Source organism: Babylonia areolata, chromosome 8 (genome assembly GCF_041734735.1).
Source record: "Babylonia areolata isolate BAREFJ2019XMU chromosome 8, ASM4173473v1, whole genome shotgun sequence".
NCBI classification, from domain to species: Eukaryota; Metazoa; Mollusca; class Gastropoda; order Neogastropoda; family Buccinidae; genus Babylonia; species Babylonia areolata.
This window is the reverse complement of record NC_134883.1, coordinates 14370215-14387591: the sequence shown is the minus strand read 5'-3', so window position 1 is coordinate 14387591 and position 17377 is coordinate 14370215. Positions and strand designations below refer to the sequence as shown.

The 17377-nt window shown below is 39.0% G+C and overlaps 1 protein-coding gene across 1 annotated transcript; it reads right to left on the bottom strand.

Annotated features, from left to right (window-relative positions):
- Positions 1 to 1233: 1233 nt before the first annotated feature.
- LOC143284562 (protein SEC13 homolog) lies at positions 1234 to 16991 on the bottom strand. Its single transcript, XM_076591351.1, has 11 exons — positions 16837 to 16991; positions 14714 to 14758; positions 13899 to 14014; positions 12919 to 13070; positions 12413 to 12502; positions 11793 to 11836; positions 7840 to 7967; positions 6104 to 6224; positions 4410 to 4553; positions 3302 to 3398; positions 1234 to 2268 (listed from the first exon to the last, which is right to left on the bottom strand). The coding sequence occupies exons 1-11, from the start codon at positions 16837 to 16839 to the stop codon at positions 2231 to 2233; spliced, it is 978 nt and encodes a 325-aa protein (XP_076447466.1). The 5' UTR covers positions 16840 to 16991; the 3' UTR covers positions 1234 to 2230.
- Positions 16992 to 17377: the final 386 nt, after the last annotated feature.

Below are 17377 nucleotides of genomic sequence, written 5' to 3'. Positions count from 1 at the left end.
CTCCCCTACTGTAACAGATTACATCACCCCCATTCCGGGGTTAAAAAAAAATTTCTTTAAAATATTTGTGTGATCTGTTACACCTACATGCACTTCAGCTGGACCTTCCATGCACACACACCCCCTCTCTCTCCCTCTCTTTCACATACACTCGTGCACACAAGTGTACACTTGCTCACACAAACACATTTAAACACCAAGTCATTTAAAAACCCAGAAACATAATATTCACAGTACATTAAAGTACATAATCAAATGTCTATACAGACATGTTTATTGTAATAATATATGTACAAAAAAATGTTTTAAAAGGCCCAACACTCAGTTTACATCACAGATTGACATTACCTTACAGTTGGTCCAACAGCAAGTTGAGAGCTGTATCATCAATGGTTTCTCCGTTGCAATAGGAAATCAATTTACAGCTTAGTCTTTCGTGAAGGACTATGACTCACAAAGTAAGAGGCTAAATTGCACTGGCTCTTTGTGCTGCAGCCTTGGGGGCTAGTTGGCCTTTGGGAACCATCCCAACACCAACTGTCCAAAAACCTTCACCGAGAGAGTGGGGATGTAACTTGGGCAAGACATTCTTCAAGATAATCAAATTCTAGCCCATAGTCTGAACAGCAGTTACCTCCTCTTCTGTTCTGATGGTCATAGTCGAACACGACTATCATACAGGAGGGGAAAAAACGCCAATGAAGAAGGCATGATGAAGTGCCAAAACTAAAAAATTAAAAATAAGAAGAGAATGAGCAAAAGAGAAAAAAATGGTGCACTTACGGGTAACACACGCATGAACATATACATACTTACACACACACATTGTTCTAGTTTATCCCTTTTTTCTCCGTGTATCCCCCTTTAACCACCATCTCCAACCCTAAATTACACACACACACACACACACACACACACACACACACACAGGGGATTGTCTAATATCACTCAGATTGAAAAGACCTTAAATTAAAGAAAGAACACACACATACAAGAGAGAGAGGGAAGAAAAAAAAGTGTGGGAGAGAGAAAGAGAGTTGAATTTACATATGTGTGTGTGTGTGTGTGTTTGTGTTTGTAAGTGTGAGTGTGTGTATAATTATGGATGTGGCGGGTGAAAGTGGGTGGGTGCCACAGCAACCCCAAAAGCTGAGGGGCAGAGTTAATAAAAACAAAATAAAAAATGTCTTCTTTCCCTCATCTCTCATTCACTCACAAACACAACTGAGACACTTTTTTTCTTTGCATGACAATATTTATTACATTGACAAAAATTAAAAAAATTCAGTGTCATAATCACATTTGTAGTATGTGGATGCATTCCAGAGACCTATACACTATAAAGTGTAATGAGAACAGATTAGGGTAAAAAAAAATAACAAAAAAATAAAAAGCTTATGACATGACCAAGCTGTTCATGCAAAGCATAGCAAACCTTTCTTATTTCAATACTCTTTACTCCCGCCTCCCCAAAAGAAATGACCTAAATAATCAATATCCAATGAAATGTTCTGAAGTATGCTTTTATATACACTGAAACATTTTTTTTTACCTAATTCACATATTCTGATGATCTTTTTTCAAATGCTTCAGTCTCCCAAACCAGCAAATAAACCCACTGCTATTTGGTTTAAATGCAGTGAACAACATTTTCATCAGCTCCTTTTTTTTTTTCAACAACACATGCAGATGAAAAGGCAATGGAAGTGGTGTTCCTACTCTAGAAGTCTTCTTTATTTATATGCATACTAAATTCATATTGCTGCTTTTCAGGATTTTTGTTGTTTTGTTATTTTTTGCAGCACAATGCCAGTGCCAACAACAATGTTCATAACCATTATAACAAATGAAATTCAAATCATATAATACCTAATATACAAAATATCCTAATCAACTGACAACACCATAATTACATCATACCGGGCAAGACAAGTACAAAGTGAAAACTGAGGCATGCTTTCATCTTGACAAATCATCTAAATCTCAAGAATTAAAAATAATTAAATGAAATCAAAAAATAATAAAGAAAGGAAAAAAAGAAAAAAGAACAAAGCCACCCACCAACAAGTGTTTCGTCGGACACAGTATTAATTAATACCTTGGTACGTTTTTATATGCAGGTTGTTCAGACTGCTGTGTGTATAGCATGTGGCCCTGTGTTTACACTACAGCATAAGTGTAAAAAACTGTTTTTCTTCAAGTGGCTGTGAGCGGCCAAGGGGGGGTCTTTTTACAGTTCAATCCTTCGTTTTGTGCTGTGCGATGGTTCTATAGAGACAAAGAAAGAATCACACAAGAGGCAGCAATGAGCAAGATGACAGACAAAGTGCCTGAGTGGCCTACTAAAGGCACTCTTAAAGCTCCATTCCCATTAACTACTAACACAATGAATATGGTCATGAAATTTTTTTTTTTTTTTACAATCCACATAAAAAAAGGTCTGATAACAAAAACACTGGAAAACCAAAGCAAAACTTCTTTAACACTAACCATAAAACCACATAAAAGAAGATAGATATTTAAAATAATATTAACTTCTTTAAAAGTAAATAAATGAACAAATAAAAGGTCTTTTAACTGTGCAGAAGTTTACTTTGGGGCACATTATAAACTAAGGAACTAAGCCAAAACACTAATAATAATCATTATACCTTTCTAACAAAATAAGCAAAGCCACATGAAATCAATCTGAGGAATCATTCCTGAAATATATTACATCCATGAAAATCTTATCAATCTTTCCATTAAACTGTTCATTTATATGTAAAGAACAAAAAAAGAAAATTCTATGGCTTGAATCTGTTGAAATAAGGTAAGACAGTAAAATAAAAGACGAATAGTGTGTATAAAAAATATTCTTTTTAAAGATAAGTGGATAAAATTTGTACAAAACTGTGGGTTGTGACATAAGACTCACTTTGATAAGTGCCGACATTTCTGACCACAGATCTGAAAATATGAGCCCTAGGTCAGAGGATCTATGGTCAGAAACGTCAACACTTCTTTCCAAAGTGTCTTATTTCACAACCCACAATTTTTTGAAGACTTTCTCCATTTCTCTTGAAACAACTTCAGAAACTTCAAATCTGAGGCCAGATTCATCCTTGTTCTTTTCATTGTTTTCCTTACTGAGCATGAAAACTCGGTATTACTATAATCATACTGTGATAGCTGCACCCTGAAAAACATTCAAAATTGAACTTTTTAAAAAATCTGCATTAAAAATAATCATTATGTCTATTGACAAACAAAAAGAAAAAAAAGGCAATACACATGAAACATGTACAAAACCATTTCTAACCAGATGATGATCTCTGATCCGTGATTTGTCCTTGACCTTTGTTGACATCACTGATGCACGTCCACTGGCCTTCCACAGACTCTTTCCATAATGTCACCTGTAACAATATGTGCGACACAAATGTATTGTACTATTTTGTATTTTGTATTGTATTGTATTGTATTGTATTGTAACTGTCCTATGCTGTGCGGTGCTGTGTTTGCTGTGCTTTGCTGTAATACATGGTATTGTATTGTATTGTATCATGTTGTGTTGTGTTGTGTTGTGTTGCACTGTACTGTACTGCGCTGTACTGTACTGTATCGAATTGTATCGTATCATGTTGTGTTGTGTTGTGTTGTATTGCACTGTACTGTACTGGTATCGCATTGTATCGTATCATATTATATTGTATTGGGTTGGGGTTTTTTTTACACTTTTGTCACAACAGATTTCTCTGTGTGAAATTCAGGCTGCTGCTGTCCCTGGGGAAAGTGCACAGCCACAATGCAGTGTGACACTTTCCTCTTCTTTCTGTCTGCCACTGCATTTGCTACAATATCAAAAGGAAATTTTTCAACAAAATTCTGCCAGAGACAACGCTTTTTGGGCAGAGGGGGACTGGGGGTTGCCATGGGTTCTTTTACTTGTGTTAAGTGCACACTGTACACAGGACCCTGGTTTACCGTCTCATCCAAAAGAGTAGCACTCTGACCACCAGTAAAGTATTCTCGAGAAGGGGAGTAAAAACCCTGGGCTGAATGTAAGTCCTCAGAAGCAGAAGACAAGAAAAATTCTGGAATATATAGAAAATGAATACTGTATGCAGGGACTGAAATCTGCTCTGTGTAAATTGAACAAAATAACAAGAGAGTGCCTGACAGTTACTCTGCTTCCACCAGGAAGAGCAGCACAGTTCATCATATCACACACACACACACACACACACACACACACACACACACACACACACACACACACACACACACAATGTGCGTGCACACACACACACACACACACACACACAAACACGCACACACACATGCACACAAATACGCACTCATAAGTTTGTCTGCACATGCACACACACACACACACACACACACACACACACACACGCACCACACACCTTGTTATCCCCCCCAGACACAGCCAGTATGTTCCCTGTGATGGACCATGATACATGCCACACCACGTCGCTGAATTTGTTGAGGATGCGTGAGGTCCACTGGTTGCTGGTGCCGTCGTTCGTCCAGATGATCACACGACAGTCCTGCACATACATCGCAACTTGATATTTCATACTGTTTGCTCATAGTCAAGCCGCCCACACAGGCCCATATCAGGACTTCCCAACCAAATTTTTAAAATATTCAAATGCATTAAACACAAAACTCTGGGGGGGAGGGGGGGGGAACAAACTGCATAACAACACATGACTTATTACCTACAGTATTAATCTCCTTAAGGCAAGTATGTCTTGGCTGTGCTGAGGACATCACCCCTTCTGCTTAATCTATAATCCCAAGATTACAAAAAAAAATTGTGAAAAACAATGGATAAGAGGATCAACAACAAAAAAAACCACTTCAAAAGCAAAGAAAATATACGGTATGAAAACAACAACAAAAAACACACATACACACACATGATAGGAGGAGTTTGTATTATACTCCATGTTTGGTGTTTACATATACTTACCATGTCAAACTGATGCAAACCATATATATACATATATAATGCCACATAGGTATGAAACACTGCAGAATGGATAGCTGGTGCCCTTCCCAGCGTTTACAATATAACTACCTAATTGCTGACGCAAAACTGCACAGAAAGTGCATCATCATACACTGCAGAAAAAAAAAATTGAGTAAAAAAGTATCAAGGCTTGCTGGAAAAAACTGACAGGCCAATGGACCAGGACGGCAGAAAAAGCAAACAACTGCAAAGGAAGAAAAAAGCAGAAAAAAAGAGAGCAATAGCAAAGAATAAATTTCCAGAACAAAATTTACACAAGGCGAAGGAGCTGTTCACACTGAAAGATGCACACCACCACCACCACCCCACACCCCACCACTATCCTGTCCATGTTTTTGTGATGTATTTTTCAGCATAGGAAGATTGGTAGTGTCGATTTTTCTGCAACACCTCGTTTTGTATTGTATTGCATTGTGTTGCATTGCATTGTATTGCACTGCACTGCACTGCACTGCACTGCACTGCGTTGTGTTGTGTTGTGTTGTGTATCTTTCTTTTTTTTTACTTTTTTTTTTTTTGCCTGTCTACAAATGTATATGTTGTATTATCAAGGCAGATGTTTCTACAGAATTATTTTGCCTGGGACAACCTTTTTGTTGCTGTGGGTTATTTAATGTGCAATATGTGCATGCTGCACATTGGACCTCAGTTCATCATCTAATCCAAAAGACTAACATCCAGACTACCACTCAAGAAGCGGTGGGGGCAAGGGGAAGTAAGAATCCTGGTATGTATATGGGACTCAAACCAATGGACACTTGCTTCCTAGTCCAGCATACCACCACCAGGAATGTACACTTTCCCGAGCCAGCAGTATAAGTACTACCTCTACCGAACACCAACGAAATGACTCAACGACAGTGCAGGGAGTCCTCCAAGCCACCTAGTATGCATGATAATTCCTTGCGGGCTGCTAACACTGGGACTGCGACAAACGATCCCATGTGTGACTGTGTTTTGGGGGACTCAAAGTGAGCAGTGTGGGAGAATAATGCCACTGAAAACGGTGCAGATGATGGGACAGCAAAAAACAAAACAAAACAACAACCAACAAAGTATTACCTGTGAGCAGGAGGCAATGACGTTGCGCGGCAGTCCAATGGAGGGGGCCCAGGCCACGTCTCTCACCCAGTCACTGTGGCCTTCCAGTTTCTGGTCCTCTACCCAGCCTGTCTCATCCTCCCTGCCATCATCATCGCCATCATCGTCATGATCTTCATCATTACCATCATCATATGAAGAAAAAGAAAAAGGAGGAGGAGAAGAATACATTTATTTACATAGTGCTAAATCTTGTGTGGAAACGAATCAAAACACTTTCACACCCAACTTTCACACACATGCGGAACGCTGAAACAAAGGAAAGGGATAAAAGACAGAACTTATAAATTACAGGTATGTAGATAAACAGCTAGAGAAACCATAGACAGAAGAAGGGAGAGCATGGAAGAGCTATTTTGACTGCCAACACTTTTTGAGGTCAGCTGTATTCCCTGTGCCAAGGAAAAAAGTTGTGTCCATACCATGTACACTAATGAAGCTTCTCTATTTGTGTGAATTTATGCATGAAATTAATCAGACTGGTGCATAATCAGTTCTACTTTCAAAAGGACTCACTTTGTGATATGTTGAGTTTTTATTGGTATTGTTATATATTTTTAACAAACAACAAAATAATCATATATGAACAATATATTTTCACAAACAAACTGACATGCACTCAACACAGAAACAAACAAACAAACAAAAAATAATAATAATAATAATAAAGGAGCAATAAGCCTTGGTCTCTTCTTCATCAGATTTATCTTATGAATCACTGAACAATTTTTCTTCATCACTCTCTGCATCATTCATAATTTCCTCAAGCACATCCAGCACTGACAAACGTTGAAAAGGACTGTGAGTCTGCGACCACTGTGGCATCGCCATTTTTAAGAAGACTGGTTTCAAATCTCAGGAGGAAAAAAACGATTCCGCTAGAACTGTGTGACTCAGTGAGTTGGAAAAGGGAGGCAAATCACTTTTATCAACTTTTCCTGAGCATATCAACATCAGTCAGTGGTCCCCCCAGCCCTACCCCCCTCTGCCCCATTCTAAAATAAGTAGTTGTTTAACAAAATATGTCCACTAATCTAACAGAGACAGGCATCACAGAAGGCTCAGAAAGCTCCACAGATTTAAACCCCAGACTTGAAAGAGCTGAATGAACGGATCTGACAAAGTGAAAGAGGAAGATCATTCAAAGTGTAAGGTCCATAGACAGAGAAAGAGTGGCAGCCGACTGTGGAGTGTTTGAAATCTCGGAATGCAGAAACAGAGTGGATCAGAAATTGATCGCAGAGAGCAAAATGGAGTGCAGATGTGAAGGCAGTCACAGAGATAGGATGGGGCAGATTTGTTGATGCAGAGTGCTATCTTGTACTTTATTCTGCATAGACAGAACCAATCAAGACAACACTGTCAGATGGGAGTACCAGCTCTTAGACTTGAAGTCAAAGCCTGTAAAGATGCAGGCTTCAATTTCTAGTCTAAAAGCTGATACTCCCATGTTCAGTCTGAAAGCTTGGAGTTGGATTCAATACCTCAATAAATGAACAGAAAATAAAATAAAATGAAACAAACAACAACAACAATAAATAACTAAGCTTTGAATCAGATTAAAAACTAGCATTTTGTGCTTAAGTAAATAAGAAAATTGGAGTAAAGTCTTTTCCATGGACACGACAACATGCGATACCAAACGGGGCCTCAAACCCTGATCATTATCATTCTATCATCCCCATCTTTGTACGCACCTCCAGATCTTGACCAGGTTGTCACAGCCCCCAGACACGAAACGTTTGACCGGCTGCTGCCGTGCTCCCTGGTCAAACAGGGCATTTGGGGCGGTGGACGGAGCCCAGCTCACAGCATTGCAACCGATCTGTTCCAACACAGCGTCAGGAAAGTCAGCTGTAGTTGTACACAAGTATCAGGACCAAAATCAACTGCTGCACTCCTTCCCCAATATATATATAGAGAGATATATAGATAGATAGATGCAGTTAACACTTTTCAATAAAGAAAGTAAATTTACTACGAAAAAAAAAAGATTATAGGGGAATAATCTTGAAAGGCACACAAACCAAGTTATTTCCCCTACATTACTTGCCTCTCCTTTGAATTTAATGACTATACCAGGGGTGCAAGTGGAAAAAAGTGGCAAGACTGAAGTCCGGTCTAGGGGGTCTGGGGGAGTGCTGTAAGCTCCCCCAGCGGGGTCCGGGGCGGAGCCCCGGCCGCCAACGCATTTCGTGCATTTTCCTGCTCTCTCAGGGCCTCTCAGAGTGCCTTTCAAGAAGAAAATATTTATATTTTTGGCAAGGAAAATTTATGGATTTTAGGTAATGCTTTTAATGGACTAAGTTTTTAAAATCAGATTTTAAGTATTATTAACCTTATGACTCATATGAGAGAAAGAGATTGCAGTGAGTCCTGATGAAAGTAACAAGCATACCTTCAATAGTGGCATTTCCCCCCTTACACTGGTTATATTACAGCTTACTAACAGTATCTTGTCTGGCAAATTAACAGAAGGAAAGCTTGATAAAAACAGTAACGTTTGTATAGCATGCATAACTTTTCAATTATTAGTATCTGAACATGACATGCAGAATAAAAGTTGTTAATCATTGATAAACAATAAAACAAAACAAATTTGGTGTGCTTGTGAGTGTTTGAGAGGCTTCTTACCTGTCAAAAACGTGGAAATTCTAGAGGTGAAAACGGGTGGCTCAGAGTGGTGGACAGGAAAAAGTACTCCCAAGAGCTGCTTACAGTTTTAGCAATGTCAATAATGTTCCATAGAATCCCCAGAAAACATTTCAGCAGTGCAGTATGTAATAAAGTCATTGCATTTTACACAGGTGTCTACCAAGCAGGTAACCCAAGTAAGAATTGAAGTAGAGAACTTTCTTTTCACACCGAAGTCACTTACTGAAAGTATAAACAACACTAAAACAGTCACTGTCAACAGTATAGCTATCATATAAAATTCGATGAACAATGAAAAAAAAAATCAAAAGGTTTAGGAAATACAAATCAATTTGTAAGGAACTTCAGTTGTATCTGTGTGTGTGCCTCAAAGTTGATCAAGCCAACCTTTTATATACCTTTGTTTTAACTGGCAATTGAGATTATTTATTCAGCTCTTCCTTTCTTTGAAAAGAACTGCCTGATGTCAGCTGACCCCCTTTTCTTCTGTGCTGTCAGAGAAGTGTTAGACATTCTTGGTCCATTAGTTTTGGGGAGACATGCGACAAAATGGTTTGGTCGCCAAACTCTTTCAACTCTTCCCATTCTTGTCCACATAATGCCTGGAACTGATCTGACCTCGCTGTCATTCTCAAAAATTCTGGGATGGAAAACCTTGTTCAAGTGATTTCTATTCAGCCCGTCTTCCCCATACTCCTCCAACCAATCATTCTGTATCTTGGGGTATATAGACATTAATGGTGTTTGAAGCACAGATGCTGCTGCATGGATTTGCCAAACTCCCATTTCTTTTCCTTGATGACACATGCTCGCCACTTCCTTCCGGAAAATGTCTTTGATTGTCAATGGAGATAAATCTTGCATCTCAAAAAAGTCAGAACTCATTGCATAAGCTTTAGACACAGAGAGACTGGTATAATGGTCCTCATGGGCTGCCATTTCAACAATAATTCTGGTTCGCAGTTCTTGGTGATGATCTTGAGTACCGTATGCAAGAACAGATACTGATCTTGGTAAACAGTTTCCATCTCCTGTTATTTCAACAGGTTCCAGATGATCTGGGGCATCCTCGGGGTAAAGATCCTTTGAGATTCTGTCAGCATGGTAAAGAGTGCTATCGAACTCTGAATACAGTCCTATACTGCTGGATTTGTATGCTTCATGTTTCTCTGCTTTTACAGCAAGTACCTTTAAGTCATAAAATGAATGAGTTGCAGCATTCTGAAGTCTTGTTTGTAATGTTGTAGAAAAAAGCTCTTCCTTGCATTCACATCTGAGGGTTGGGATGGTTGAGTTGAGGGTGTGGGGTTGGGTGGTTGACTTGGCGGTCTGGATGGTTGAGTTGAGGGTGTGGGGTTGGGTGGTTGACTTGGCGTACTAAATGGTTGAGTTGAGGGTGTGGGATTGGATGGTTGACTTGGCGGTCTGGATCGTTGAGTTGAGGGTTTGGGATTGGATGGTTGACTTGGCGGTCTGGATGGTTGAGTTGAGGGTGTGGGATTGGATGGTTGACTTGGCGGTCTGGATCGTTGAGTTGAGGGTTTGGGATTGATTGGTTGACTTGACGGTCTGGATGGTTGAGTTGAGGGTTTGGGATTGGGTGGTTGACTTGACGGTCTGGATGGCATACGCCCTGGGCCACATCTCACTTGATTTTGGCGCTTTTTTGTACTGTGGGCTCTTTGAACTTCTTTGGCATTACGAATACTGTCTTTCAAGATATCCTTCTTCTTCTTTTTCTTCGAACTCTGCTGGAAAGCCAAGTAAGTAGTGTAGGAGTTTGTTGTCATCATGCGCATCTTGTGCTTGATCTTCAATGTACAGCTTTTCTCTTTCAAGCTTTTAAGGGCAGATTTTGTCAATGCAACTGCTTCATAATTTTCTGGTTCAATCTTTGCTCGGTCACGCTCAATGATATCGTCCATTATATTGAAAGTTCCTTCTATGAGGGGTCCAGTAAAAACAGATAAGCATGCAGAGGCCAGTTTGGAGAGATAGGGGTACAAAGGCTCATTGCTGTCTTCCTTAAGTTCACTAATCTTGCCCCACCAATCAGTGTCAATTCTTTCATTGTCTCTATATGATGGAAGGTAGCCATCAAGTTTGGTATCGTTTACGTATTGCCGAGCTTCTTTCTGCAGTTCCCCTAACTCATCTTGCTGAATGACATTAGGCAGTACTGGGATATACCACTCTGTGTTTACTTTACTCGAACGAAATAGGGGGTGAAACAGTAATGTCTCTCCTCCCCCTTTCATTTTTTGTCCGTCCCGGGGACGGACTGCTTCTATGATTTTCCGTCCTAGGCGATTTTTTTCTCTCGGTAAAATACAGAGTTTCAGGGCTAAGTAACAGTGTGTGTGTGTGTGTGTGTGTGTGTGTGTGTGTGCCTCTCTCTCTCACACACACACACACACACACACACACACACACACAGACACACACACACATTCTCTCTGTTCTCGCTTTCCAACGAACAGTCCCATCCGGATTCCAGCGGCAAAAATGGGAGTCGTACACAGCGCGCGCGGCCAGACACAGCTGGCGCTGGCTTCAGTTTAGCTAAGCACTGGTCAACCAGTCAAGAGAGTTCCATCTTCCGGTGAATAGTTCAGTATTCAAGTTCCGACCAAAACTTTCCCGGACCAAAAGCATAGGGACAAAAAAAAAAAAAAAAAAAAAAAAAAAAATCGAAATTTCATCAAGACGGAAATCCGTATGAGACGGAACCACTTGCACCCCTGCTATACTTCCAATCACTAAACGCTTCCTTTTTTTCACTTCTTTCTTTTCAGACTCCTATTTCAATGTGGTAATAAGGTGGTAAACTTGTGTGTGTGTGTGTGTTTATGTGTGTTTTGTTTGTTTTATTTTTTTCGTAAACTGATAAGATTCTGAAGAAAAAAAAAGAGTACAATAACAGGTAAACAGATTAAAAACACAAACCATGCCATTCTTATGTAATGACCTGAGACAGATCAAAAAAAGAACTTACTGTGTGAGCATTGTTGATTTTCTTGGAATCCCAAGTCCCATCCCCTATAGAAGAAAAGATCAAATTCACATAAAAAGGAAATTTTCTTACACACACACATTCATGCAAACACACACACTCACACACACACACACACACACACACACACACACACACACACACACATAAAGACCTGACAGTCAACATTTGCAAAAGACCAGTTCTAGCTTCTTGCACTCAAAATAGAAAAGAAAAGAAAAAAAGGGGGGGGGGGGTTGGGGAGGAAGGAGGGGGGTGTTCTGAATGTATATTGATTGGCCTCTCTCTGTCACATCTCACAACTTCCTTTCCCTACCACTGCACCTGATTAACATCGGGTACCACCCTGCACAGCAAAAGCAAAAGTATCTTAGTGATTGTTTCGCAATTTGAATCTCGCTGTGATAATTCAGCAACTTCGAATACCCCTCTCTCTCTCTCTCTCTCTTTCTTTGTCTTTAATTCTTTCCTTCTTAATTCTGTAATTTCTTTCGTTAATTTCTTTCTTTCAAGTTCTTTCTTTCTTACTTCCTTTCAATGTGAATGTATAACTTTTTTCTTCTTTTTTTTTTTTAATAAAAGAAAAAAAAAGTCTGACTCACCAGTGGTGGAAATTATGGAGATGGACCCATCTGAACTGCCACACGCCAGGATCAACCCCAGCTCATGGGGAGCAAAACACACCGAGTTCACTGTCAACATCCACACAACAAAATCAACATTCTGTACAATGGAACATCTGAAAATGATAAATACTATGGAACATCTGAAAATGATAACAACTGAATGCTCAACTGAGCGTTTCATGTTAGACATAGTGTGAATGAACATGTGCAAACTCGAATAGGTGAAAAGAGTAATACACACATACAGTAACCAACTTCTAGGCAACTATTTTTTCAAAAAGGTTCTTTTATAAACACAAGACAGAATCTCTCTCTCTCTCTCTCTCTCACACACACACACACACACACACACACACAAACACACACACACACACACACACAAACACACACACTCACAAACATTAACATTTTACAGATACTAAAATCCCTTCTCCGTCGACCACCACCCCCTCCTTCCCCTACACCCACACACTATAACCTACCAGAGGAGTCGTGGTTGGAATACTCAAACATCTTGTCCCAGGTGCCGTTGGTCTCTTTCCAAATAATCACTTTGCGGTCATAGCCACATGAGGCCAGAATGCTGCCATACATGGGGTGTGCCCAGCACAGCTGCCACACTGGTCCCTCATGCCTGATAGACAAACACACCATACACGCGCACACACAAACGCAACATGCACGTACACGCGCACACACGTGCACGCACACACATATACACACACACACAATTTGTAAACAATCATGCTTATACTGATTTTGCATTGATATATTATTTTCAAATATATGTTACTGTTAGTTAACTTTCTCAACACACATGGACACAAGACCTGAAATAACTATATCTATATCATTTATAATCATACCTGTGCTTCCTGTCTTTCCAGTTTTCGTGACTATTTCAGCATTCGAGTGTTCCCCTCCACTTTATTTCTTTTCAATTTCAGTTTCTGCAACCACTTCGGTATTGAAAAATTCCATCCATATGAGTTGGGGGAGATATTCCACCAAGCATTTCTGCTTATACTCAAAAAACATAATAAATAAAAAAAATACACAGCATATGAATTAACCGTTGATAGTTTTATCAACACACAAAAAGCTTATGTGCCTAAACTGCCACTGCAAAATGTGATTTGGCTGTACAATATTTGGTGCGCATGAGTGTGTGTGTGTGTGTGTGTGTGTGTGTCACTGTGTGTATGTGCGTGCGTATGGATGGGTGGGTGAATGTGTGCATGCCTACCTGCCCGACTCCATACATGTAACCATCCACACACACAAGTGTGTGTGTGTGTGTGTGTGTGTGTGTGTGTGTGTGTGTGTGTGTGTGTGTGTGTGTGTGTGTGTGTGTGTGTGTGATTCAAAACTTTGAAACAAACAAGCAGTCCTCCCCATGAAACAGGAACACAAATTAGACGGACATGGACATAGACATCAGCACTCAGCACAGCACACATACCCTCTGAGATCTGCCAGAGGCACCTGCTGTCCACTGCTGACATCAAACAATTTGATGGAGCGGTCAGAGGAGCATGTGGCCAGCTTTGTCCCATAGTAGTCCAGCTGGGCATCATGCTGTCAAACAGTATCATGTGCACCTTTGTGAATCAAAACACACCAAAGACTCTAGCAAATAACAGCAAAATTTGATTCCGAAATTACTCCTGTATGAAAATATCCATATTTATTACAAAAACTAAGACACAAATCAATATATTCAAGTATGTGTCTTAATATGTTACCCATAAGGCATAAATCACCAGCGATTAATTCCAAGTTTTGGCTGTCAGTATGGTGTAATTTACAGAGCTCTTGAAGCTAACTTTGGGAGAAAGCATATAATATATTATGAATAACAAGTGACTGCTCTGTGTCTTCCATCAGCATGCATGATGCTTAATAAATAGTCAGCCCTATCTCAATCAGTCAATGATTCAATCACTATCATATCAAGATCTATTCATTCAAGGAGCGAAAAAGTGAGAAAGGCAGATAAGGTCTTTAAAGCTCAATCAATCAATGACTGTCACTCCACAATTGCTGCATTTATATTACATATATTGTATGGGAAAAGAATGAATGTAAAAGATATGTGTCTAATTCAACAGAAAGACCAATGCCCCAGCATTTCTTCTTTAAAATTTAGTTCATGATGAATAAACAGACATTCTCTGATTCTGCTGAGATTCTCGTCTTGGATTATGATTGTATCACTTACTACTTTATTAGTATGTCACAATATTAGTTCACAATCACAATATGGTTGATACTTACAATCATATCCTCATGCCCCGTGTCAACAGAACTAATAACAGACACCTGAAACAAGAAATTTCACCATCACAATCATACTTTCATTTCATAGACCACAATGTCATACACAAAACGTTTCTACCTAACATCATTTTAACAGTTAAAATTGATGAAATCTATTAACTTGCTTCTACCAATTCAACTTAAATTGATTAAATGAGTGCACTACAAATAACATTTTTTCCCCAGTTTAAACAATTAAAGCTAAAACAAAAGGTTTGGGAATGGTACTGTGTAGCAGTATTGTTGGTTAATAAAAACACTTCACAAAGAATTCTTTTTCATTTTGGAAAATTTTTATTCTTCTTCTCAGCAGTGAATATAGCATTACACTACAGGAAATGGTTCATGTCACATATATGATTATGAATATGAATTATGATATAATATATATCCAAACTCTGAACAGTTCTGTCTTGAAATTAATTATGATATCACTATTAATTCAGTATTTGGTCAGTTCAGTGTAACTACCCAATACTGTTTACAGGTATATATATATGCTTTCAGTTTTCACATAACATCACATACAAATTGTAGGGCCGAAATCAGAAATCACACACAGGAAAAGCACGAAAGGCTACAAATGTATGTAAAAATGAATAACATTAATTATGATTAATGATGATAAGGGTATGGACATAAAATAATATATATATGTACAAGTTATACCCCAAACCAACCAGTGAACCACACAGGGCAACACCAGACCTGACTATTGTAAATACTGATCCCATAAATTTCATAAAACCTGGGGAAAAAACAAACAAAAAACACCCACACATCAGGGAAAGAAATTCTGGCATAAAGATAAACAGTCACAGTCATGCACAGAAACCTTGGACATGTCACTGTCTATGTGAATCTGGACATTTGGTTTTAATTCCAAGCAGAAAGAAAAAGAAAAGTAAAATCAACTAATTCAAAAGAAAAGGATTACAAATTCAGACTTTATGACTGCCAATAGTCACTAAGTAAAACTAAAGTAACAGTCAACTTTTGTCTTCAATTAACACATACGGTCCAAAAGAGTCTGACAAAACTTGGGTGTGAGGATTTAACCTTGACCATCCACATCCCAGTCTACAGATCAGACTGAAAAGGTTTAATTACTTTAAAGTAATATCATGGTTCTATACCAGAAGTTCAATTTTAGTGGCTGATTTTTCAAATCTCTGTCCACACACACACACACACACACACACACACACACACACACATGCACACGCACATGCACACACACACACACGCACATGCACACACACAAATCATAATTTCATACTGATATCATTTAATGATTCATCAAATTTGCTTATGATACTATTGACTATAAATATTTAGAACAGATAAATATCTTTTGAGTCTCATCCCCCACTACCCAAAAAATGCTATGGTGTTGGATCCAATGGGGTTAAATATGCTTTCATTTGTTGTCATGTGAAACTCAATAGTGTGCGTATACATCGTGTGTATGCCTAAATATGTCATGTGCATGTGTATGTATGTGTGTGGGTGTGGGTGTGGGTGTGTACACAAGATGGATGTTACAAGAACTATGACAAATCGGCAATATCCACCATTTTTATCTTCCAGAAGGAATTAGCAGTGTTCACAACAAGGCGTGGATGTTCACACTGCCAGTCACACAGAGGAGTGGAGGGGTAGAATTGATATTGCCTATGTATAAGCAGTAAACAATATTTTATTCTTCTAGGTTAGGTTGGGGCAGAACATATCAAAGTTATCTACAACACTCTGTTCGGGTCTTTTTGTTTTGTTTTCTACTGTACTCACTATAATAAGAGCTATGACTGTCATTACTCAATATTCTATTTGCCTTCCAACTGAACATTCTGCAGAAGAAAACAATCCATTACCGCAGCATTAGACTACTTTTGGAAAACACTGAAAAAGTAACAAAAGTAACAAGTATCCTGAACACAGATCCAAGTGACAGTGGCTCTAAATCGTTGGTTTGTTTTCTCTTTTAAAAAAAGCAAAAGGCGTCTGCTTGATCCCATTCACGCTTGGTTCCAACTGATACGAGTGGAACAACAAACATACGAACAAACACACAGACTCACCATTGTAAGAATGGATGATTTCCTCGATAATATCGAATCTCAAATATGTTTGGTTCCAGCAAAACCGTCAAATATATGCCGTACCGTAATCCAGTCGGCACGTTTTGTCTGCTTATGTGTCCTGGGCCCCGTCAAAGCGAACGTGGCAAGTTCCCTTTCCGCTATCTAGCTTCCGGTAAAGGGAGTGAATTGGCCACCGTAAGGACACAGCAGACTGCATGATTTCTTATTGAAAGGAAAGCGTAGCGCATGAGAGAAATGCTTATCAATATACACCTGTCTTTTTAAAATAATAATAATAAAAGGCTGGTGTTGGTGATTTTGACTGAAGAAGGAAACCGCAAAAATTGATAAATGATAAGTTTTGTCAGTGTTTATATATGAATGCTGACCTGTGATGAATAACAGAAATCAGTGAACTGGCTTCATGCTTTATTTGAAATCCACAAACAAGATGTGGTGGGCATAACTGAAGTGAAGCCTAAAAGCTATAGATATATTATTGAGGAGTGTGAACTTGCTGAGGAAGGCTACGAGTTAT